The sequence below is a fragment of the Propithecus coquereli genome, unplaced genomic scaffold (assembly GCF_000956105.1).
Source record: "Propithecus coquereli isolate 6110/MARCELLA unplaced genomic scaffold, Pcoq_1.0 Scaffold184, whole genome shotgun sequence".
Classification (NCBI taxonomy): domain Eukaryota; kingdom Metazoa; phylum Chordata; class Mammalia; order Primates; family Indriidae; genus Propithecus; species Propithecus coquereli.
In genome coordinates this window covers 1,479,461-1,488,378 of record NW_012143190.1, presented here as the reverse complement: position 1 = coordinate 1,488,378, position 8,918 = coordinate 1,479,461, and the positions used below count along the sequence as shown (strand labels likewise).

Genomic DNA, 8,918 nt, shown 5'->3' with positions numbered 1-8,918 from the left:
TGGTTCCTATGTCCCTGTAACATGTTTCCATCATTTTTTGGGGGAAGACTTCTTTAATTTTCAGTAAAACAAGATGCTTCAGGCTTACCTTGAACCTGTAAGCCTGATATAGTTTGCATGTTTATCCTCTCCAAATCTCATATTGAAATTTGATCCCTAATCTTGGAGGTGGAGCTGCAACTGGAGTCACCACCTAATTAAATTTGTAATAATCCACTGTGACTCTCTAACATCCATTTGTCTTCTATGGAGGCCAAGCAGATAAGGTAAACGGGATGTGGGGAGAATCACCACCCCTGCATCTTTCAAGTTCTTGAGGGCAGCGGTAATCTCTGCAGTTCCTCCAGGTATGCAGTATTGCTTTTGATTTACTATTTTTGTAGGTTGAGAAAGTTCTAGTGGCTTCTGCTTGGCCTTTCTTACCAGAGTAGCCTTAAATCCATGGGTCAGGGAACTACTGCAGGGGTTCTGCCAGTTCTGACTATGTCTGTTCAAACTCTATATTCTGGAACTGGGGAAATAACCACAGTGTGAGTTTGGAAACCCATCAGGCTCACTGTGAGATGTATCCTAGCCCAAACCTGGAAATAATCCAAATTGTCTATCGATAGATGAATGGATAAACAAATTGTAGTATATCTGTACACTGGAATACTACTCAGAAGAAAAAGAACAATAGATACACACAAACATGGGTAAATATTAACATTATTGTGCTGAGTGAAAGAATCCAAACAAAAGGAGTACAAACTATATGATTCCATTTACAGAAAACTCTAGAAAATGCAAATTAACTTACAGTATCTGAAAGCAGATTTGTGGTTGCCTAGGGATTGGGTGTGGGGGCCCAAGAGGGACAAATTTCCAAGAGGCCCAAGGAGACTTTTGGGTGGCTTAAGTGGGTCCATGACATTTGACAATACACAGGCAGCATGGTAGAAGCAGAAAGCAGACAGCAGCAGTTGAGAAATGACTGGGAAGAATGAGTCCTGTGTAACTCATTCCTCAGGACTTGGTAAAGCTTAGTAAGCAAGGACTAAGAAAGACACAACGGTATTGGTATTCCACTTTATGGAACCTCCTCCCGGGTGCTATTTGTTTTCCAGTTGGCTTAATCTGATTAGCTTGTTCCCCTCAGCTCTTTCTCCCACTGATTCCACTCCTACTGGCATTTTTCTACCTTTCCACCTTTCCACCTTTCTAACATCTTTGAACCTCTATTTTCCTTTAATTTCTCCCCTTTTAAACTATACCAGTCCAAAGCTAAGCTCTCCCATTTCAAAACTCTTATGGCGTTCAATACCTTTATCACATCATATGACATGTTCAAGTAAATTTTACCAAAGTGGAAAGACACCATACTGTTAAGTGCACAGACACTGGCATCAGATTGTCTGGGTTTGAATCTCAGCTCTGTCATGCAGTGGCTGTGTGACCTTTGTCAAATGACAGTCTCTGTGCCTCAATTTCTCCAGCTATAAATGGAAATAATAACAATATCTCTTGTTATGAAGAGTAAGGAATTACTATTTGCAAAGAGCTTAGAAGAGGTTTGCCATATGCTAAGCCCTAATTGGTGTTCCTGCTGCAGGAAGTTTTATGCTCATGGTTATAAAGGATACAAAGATGTGTATGGCATTTAGCCTAGACTCAAGGAGCTAATGATTTTGTGCTGGACGGATTTAAACTTTCACGGAGTTCTTCTATGTGCCCTGGCCCCGTGGCCTCTGCATTGGGGCTGCCTTGGCATGAAGGCCAAGAAGGTGGATTTCCAATGGCCACTTTTTAGAACAGGTTTGTGAAGCAAAAGAATGGTGGCTGCCAGAATTCAAGAGGGGAAAGGGAGAAAGAAGCCCATTTGAGGAAGGGAGCTGTTGGTCTTCCAAAGATTTTGGAAGATCTGCGTTTTAACAGACTGAAGACCACTGCCTGGACGTGCTTCCGAAGGCACAAGAGCCCATTCAGACCCCATCCCTTTGGTCCAGGCGGGGGCGGTAGCCACCAACCCTGCAGCGTGCCTACCCTCGGCCCCGCCCCTCCCTGCGGCCCCGCCCCGAGGCCCCGCCCTGTAGCCCCGCCCCCTGCGGCGTGCCAAGCCTCGGCCCCGCCCCACCACTGTCGCCACGCCCCCTGCGGTGTGCCTAGCCTCGGCTCTGCCCCGCCTCGCTCCGCCACCGGGTCCCTCCTCGCTCCGCCACCGGGTCCCTCCTCGTCGCCTGGTTCTCTGGCCTACGCTGAGTGGCCGCGTCGCCCTCGCCACGGCCGCTGGCACTCCTCGCGGCGTCGGTGCCAGAGGAAGGCGGGTACGATGGCGGCTAAGGCCCCGGCGGCCGAGGCCGTGGCTTCGCGTCTGGAGCGGCAGGAGGAGGACATCCGCTGGCTGTGGGCGGAGGTCCAGCGCCTGAGGGACGAGCAGCTGAACGCGCCCGACAGGTGCCAGGCCGAGGGGCAGTGCCTCACGCGGGAGGTGGCGCAGCTGCGGGCGGAGAACCGCGACCTGCGCCAGCGCCTGTACAGCCTGCGGCTGTGCCTCGCCGAGGAGCTGAGCCACCGGGCCGAGCTGGAGAGCGCGGCGCGGGCGGCTGGGGCGCAGGACGAGGCCCGGCGTGCGGCTGCCGGCGCGCAGGTAACCCGGCCGCCGGGACTTCCGGCGGGGCGCGGGCCGCGCGCCACCTAGGGCCCCTAGCCGCACCGCAGGCCGCGACCGTGCGCACTTAGCGGTTTTCTACTCCCGGAGGATGGGTGCGGGAGGCGCCCTGCAGGGAGTGCCCGCCCGGGGCGCGCTGCCCTGCCGGGCTCGCTGGCCTGCTAGACTATCTGCCCTGCCCTGCTCTGTGCCCTGCGGCGCAAGCCTCTGGCTCCCTGCCCCACCCTGTGCTTATGTGCACGCTGGGGAACCACTAGATTTCCAGCAATCGCCAGATTGACCTAATGGTGTCATTTCTCAGCTCTTACATTAAATAGCCTGCCACACATTTTTTTCAGTAGCAGCAATAGCATTTTCATTTATTTGAAAAAACGCTGGAGTGTTTAAAACTCATTATTCTTTCTTTGGGCAGAATGACTAGCAGCTACGTATATAGACCCTTGCATTTTCTCTAATGGCTGGTTCTGAGCTTTTTAGGACAAGTGATTTTAGTTTTATGTTCCCCAGTTTTGGTCGTCTATCTTGAGAGGAGATCTGTATAGTTAACGTTGTTATTTAATACAGTATTTTAATATTTCAGTTCATTAGCAGACAGTTTATCTTCCTGTAGCGTAATAAACTTTCTGCATCCAGAAGCTTCTCAGAGTGTGAGATGTTTTTCAGTTCTTTAGGAAGGGACACTGTGGTGCACTAGCAACATCTTCATGAAATAGTGCATTTGAAGTCTCTGGCGGCAGCTACATATTTTCTAGCAACAATATTTGTTTAAAGTTTAGGGGAGAAAATTTTAAAGAGCAAATTATATTAAATAGACTTACCAAGGATGTGAAATGCGCAGACAGGAAGGACTGAACCCGGGAAAATGACTTGCCGGTTGAGGGTTGTAAGCGGTGGGCAGAAGAGCCGAGCTAGGAGCCTCAAAATGTGGGGCACTTGTAGCCTGCTGACATGTACCCCTTCTTCCTCAGGTTTGAGATGTGTTGCTCTTTCTTGCCCATCGGTGAGTCATTTATCATTTCTGTTTCAGCTTCCTTCTAGTCAAAGCCAAGAAAAGGATGCTAAAAAGAGGAAGATGAAGGAAAGTGAGCCAGACAGTGAGGTAAGTCATTGCTATGGAAATAATATAAACTACTACCTGTAACTTTAAATATGTGCAAATAGTTAATTACCTAGGATTGTTAATAAAAACATAATTACTAATTAAATTATTATTTGGGCCACATGAGTATATTTAAAACTTTGCAAGCCTTAGATGTGAGAAATTTTAGAAATGAGCTACCCACACGACTATATTTAAAGTGCTCCTTAGTCTATTTAAGTTGACATAGCAGAGTTCTTTTATATTAAGGAAACTAGCTACTTTGCTTTTTTATATAAATCATTAAAACAACCAAAATGTATATATCTAGCACCGACATTTGGTAGGAGCAAAGGAGGAATACTTGGTCTCAAAGGAATCAGCCTGGTTGAGGAGTTCAGGCAAACACAGGAGAAACAACCCGAGAACAGAGTAAGGTGGTGTATACATAAGTGCTATATTGCGTGACTCTGTGTACTCGTGCTGGAAACAGTGGAAAAGAGAGATGATGCCAGTGGATGCAGCAGTTAGAGAAGGCAGGCCTTGAGCTGGACCCTTGGAGTTAAGAAGTGGTTAGATAAATGGACGGGAGTCTTCTGGAGGTGGGAAGCACAGATGCTCCTTGACTTACAGTGGGGTTCCATCCCCATTTCTGTACGTTGAAAATGTATTTAATACACCTAACCTACTGAACATCATAGCTTAGCCTAGCTCACCTTAGTTTGCTCAGAACGCTTCCATTAGCCTACATTTGGCCAAAATCATCTAACGCAAAGCCTATTTTATAATAAAATGTTGAAAACCTCGTGTAATTTATTGAATACTGTACTGAGTGAAAAATACAGTGGTTGTGTGGGTATTCAAAGTATAGTTTCTACTGGATGCATAGCACTTTCACACTGCTGTAATGTTGAAAAATGGTAATTTGAACCATTGTAAGTTGGGACCATCGGTAGAGATTACTAGACCTATGGTGTGCTGAGAAGGCAGTGAGGATGTGGAACTAATTTAGAGCTGAGTGGCTAGAAAAAAGTGGGCTGTGTATGTATTCTAATTCTCATTGTATTCTAATGTTTTTCAGGTGAAATATCAACCAAATTTCATAAAAGAAAGGTTGAAACTTTTTGAAATACTGAAGAAAGATCATCAGCTCTTACTTGCCATTTATGAAAAAAAGGAGAAGGCAAGCAATATGATCACAGTAAGAGTGGCTGATGGGAAAACAGTCCAAGGGGAAGTTTGGAAAACCACACCTTATCAAGTGGCAGTTGAAATTAGGTAAACCGTAGTTTGGAAAAGATAAGCAGTATTACGTAATTGTACCAGAGCCTGGTGAAGATGTTTTCTTAGGGACTGCTAAAATATTTTTTCCTATTCAGTTGAATAAATTAAATGTAATTTTTTTACTCTGGCTTCTAAAAAGGCCCTTTAAATAAGTAATTGAATGTCAGAACATAATCTCTTCTTGTTCTAATAAAAATATATAGTAGGGAAAAAAATCTATAATCCTTGACAGGCCACATTACACTAATTTTATTCATCAATCTAGTTATCTCCATGAGTATTTATAAGTCTTTTAATTATAGATTGAAGATATGTGTGTTAAAACTGTTATCAGTCCTGGAATATTACTTTGACCTTTCTAGAAATTAGATACATTAGTGAAGTTGGATTGTTTTGACTAATGTTAATTTCCTAGCATTAAGTGCAATTATATGGATGCCATAGCTCAAAACTGCCATGTAAATGAACGTTTATTATTTAAGAAGCAAATTGTTTCAACAATTGAAATTCTCAGATTTCCTTTGAAAACTGTGGCTAGGATTGTATTTCTGATTCATCCTATCATATGGTGTATCCTAAAAGCCCTCCAGCCTGTTTCCATGTTTTTTAGGAGAGATGATGTGCTAGGGAAAAATGGGCTTTGAGGCAAAAACATGTTTATGTTTTCTCTCGAAGAGTCAGGTTGCATGTTAAATGGATTAGGTCAGTATTTCTTGAAGTGTAATCTTCAGACCAGCAGCATCAGCATACCTGGAAACTTGTTAGAAAAGCAAATTCATGGGCCCCACCTCAAACCTACTGAATCAATCAGTTATCTATGTTTTTATGAGCCCTTCAGGGGCTTCTAATGCAAGCTAAAGTTTAAGAACCACTCACTTAGGCTAAACTGCTATAACTGAGACCCCTGGAGACAATGGCTTAAATACGATAGACATCAGATTCTCTCACATAACTATCTTGAAGCAACCACTCCAGGCTGGTGGACATCTCTGGTACCTGCAGTCATTTATGGACCCAGCTTCCTTCCATCATGTTGATCTCCGTCCTCTAGGTAGGGTTTGTTTATGTGTAGCAGTGGAAGCTGGATCCCATTTCTGGACCCCTCTGCAGGCAAGAGAAAGAGAGGCTGAAGAACGATGATGCTTTGAGGCCAAGCCCCCCAGTGGCTCGCTTCAATTTTCATTTACATCCTATTAGCTCACATTTAGTCACATGGCCACACCTAGCTGTAAGAGAGAATGGAAATGTAGCTCCATTGGCTGGCCAGCCACATGTCTGCCTAAAGCACTCACATCATAGAAGAGAGGAATGGTTTAAGGGTAGGGAACAATAGGGAGTCCACCACAGTCTGCCCCTCCAACATCGAGATATCTGTGGGTACTCTTCTTTCAACATCCAACACACCTGCTCCCCAAGTGAGGTAACTCCAACTCCCGTAGCTCAAAGCCCGGGATTTCTGAGTGACGTGCAGAACACCCCTATCAGACTGGTTACTGATGTTGTATTCCAGCAACAAGTAAACTAATAGACAAGTCTGCTCATACCGCATGTGTATGCAGTAAACACAAGACAATCACAATTAAAGTATCTATTTGGAAAAAAGAAGAAGGAGAAATACAGCAGAAAGTGGTGTATAGATGTCATCAGATTCTGCACACAGTGATTGTGAGGCCCACAGCCTGGCAGCTGTTAGTGCTTAGGTCAGCCCATGTGGCCACCCTTTGTTTTCTGAAAGCAGCTGTCTTGTCCACACTCCTCCATGGGCCCTGCTTTTGAAAGTTCATAGTTGTCCATCACCCTTGTTTGTCACATCTGAAGTACAGGAGAGTTTGTCCTCGTGGGGGCTGTACAGTTTGGGCAGCCCAGTTCTTGCTGGTACACACTTGGAGGCTGAGGGTTCCTTTAAGGATCACACAGTCACAGGTAACTGCAAGCTGGGCTGATAGTTTATTTGGCGATACAGAGTTCCCTCGAACGGTTAACCATAGCAGGTTTCTGGTCTATTTGCTGCTATTCAGTTCCACATGAAAGTAATTTCACTTAAAGAATCTTAGAGATTTCTTGCCTTTTTATTTCCTGGCTTTTGTATTTGGCACATTCCTCTCTCCCTCAATTTAATGGGCTGCAATCATATGAAACAACAGGCTTGTGGGAGGTCAGAGTCCTTAATCTCTAATCCTTGCAGTTCCACTGACCCCTGTTATCTGTCTTTATGTGTGACCTTTGAGAAGGTCTGTCAGTGCCCATCGCTCCTGCTGTTTGGGACAGAACATTGTTTTTCCAATCTTGCACAGCCCCACATTTCTGAACTCTTAGTCAAATTGAGTTACAGGCCACAGGCAGAGAGAGCCTTCCTTGACAAAGCCCTATCCCTTCCATCTGTGCTTGCAAAGTAGATAATTCTCACCTGAACTTATCTCTTTCTGGTAGCATCTTGTTAAAAGCAATGAGAGTTATCCAGTGTATACCAATATTCTGCTCTTTTATATCTGCTCCCTCATATGCTACAAGCACTGTAACACATGGTTTGCTTACAAGTGCCATAACAAAATATTTGACTTTCCCCATCTTAGTATCTATTTCTTTGTAACCCACTGCCTGTCTGCTAAGCCAGTGCCCCACGTTTTGTTTTTTCTTACTTCCAAATCCTTATTTCTGTATTACTTAAGATATAGGCTAAGCTACTGCAACAAAGACACCATGAAAAGCTCAGTGGCTTAAATATGGTCCAAGTCTCTTTCTCGTAAAGCAGTCTGGAGGTGAGTGGTCCAGGTTGGCATGGCAGCACTTCTCCATACAGTCATTTGGGGACCTTCTGGTTGCTGGGCTGTCTGGTACAGTGTTGCCCATGTCTACATGGTCCAGAGATGACAACACATGTGTGTTCTAGTCCACAGAAGGGGGAGAGAGGATGGAGAAGTGCCTTCCACTGTCTTAAGGCTGAGGCACAGAAGTGCCACACATCACTTTTGCTTGTATTCATTGGCTCCAGACTTGGTCACATGGCCACATCTAGCTGCAAGGAAGGCTGGAAAAGTCTTCCTGGAGAAGAGCAGAATGGATTTGAGAGACAGTAAAAGTGAAAATAAAACTCTATTAATAAAAAAATCTAACATTTATTAAGTTCTTATCATATGTACAAACTATGTAATCCTTAGTAGAAATGTAAATATCTTTTTATAGGTGAGAACACTGAGTTAATCATCCAGTGTTTAAACCCAGGTTGGCCTCACCTCTGTGCTCGTAACCACAATGTTGTATTGCTGTTCAAGTTAATTACAGAAATGCAAATTAAAACGTTGTAGAGATGATATAATTTATATATAATATAGTATAGTAACAGTATATAATATAGTATAGTATAATATAGATGATATAATTTATTTATAATATAGTACCTAACAGTATGAGAGCACAGAGACAAGGCATTCTTGTACTTTTGCTGGTAGGAAAATTTTGCGGTTTATTCCAACAGAAATCATGAAAAATAATGCATTTCCCTTGACTCAGGAGTTTTACTTCCAGAATTTTTCCTGAGAAAATAATTGGGTAAGATGTATGTTCAAGAATGTTCATTGCAGCATTATTTGTCATTGTCAAAACAAAACAAAAAAGCAAAACCCATAAAGAAATAACCAAAATGCGTAGCAAATCTTGGTTCCTCTACGACTATTAAATAGCATATTTTAGGAGATGATTTAGATATGTTCCCTGTCTCCTGTTAGGGAAAATGCTGTGATCTATAGTTAAGTTTAAGAAGTAGGTTATAATATAATGTATACATAATGATACTATTAAATCTTTTATATTCCTGTATATATGAAATAATGTGGAAGGACATACAATAAAATGTTAACAGTAATTTTTGTGTGGTAGGATTGTAGATGATTTTATTTTCTTTGTGCTTCT

The 8,918-nt window shown here is 43.4% G+C and overlaps 1 protein-coding gene across 1 annotated transcript in view; it reads left to right on the top strand.

The window, feature by feature from the left end:
• Positions 1-2,197: 2,197 nt before the first annotated feature.
• TARSL2 (threonyl-tRNA synthetase-like 2) overlaps positions 2,198-8,918 on the top strand; it is a 67,009-nt gene continuing 60,288 nt past the window's right edge. The window contains 4 exon segments of the mRNA XM_012642690.1: positions 2,198-2,626; positions 3,675-3,746; positions 4,807-5,003; positions 5,620-5,629. Of these exon segments, the coding sequence (XP_012498144.1) occupies positions 2,309-2,626; positions 3,675-3,746; positions 4,807-5,003; positions 5,620-5,629 (597 nt within the window). The 5' untranslated portion in view covers positions 2,198-2,308.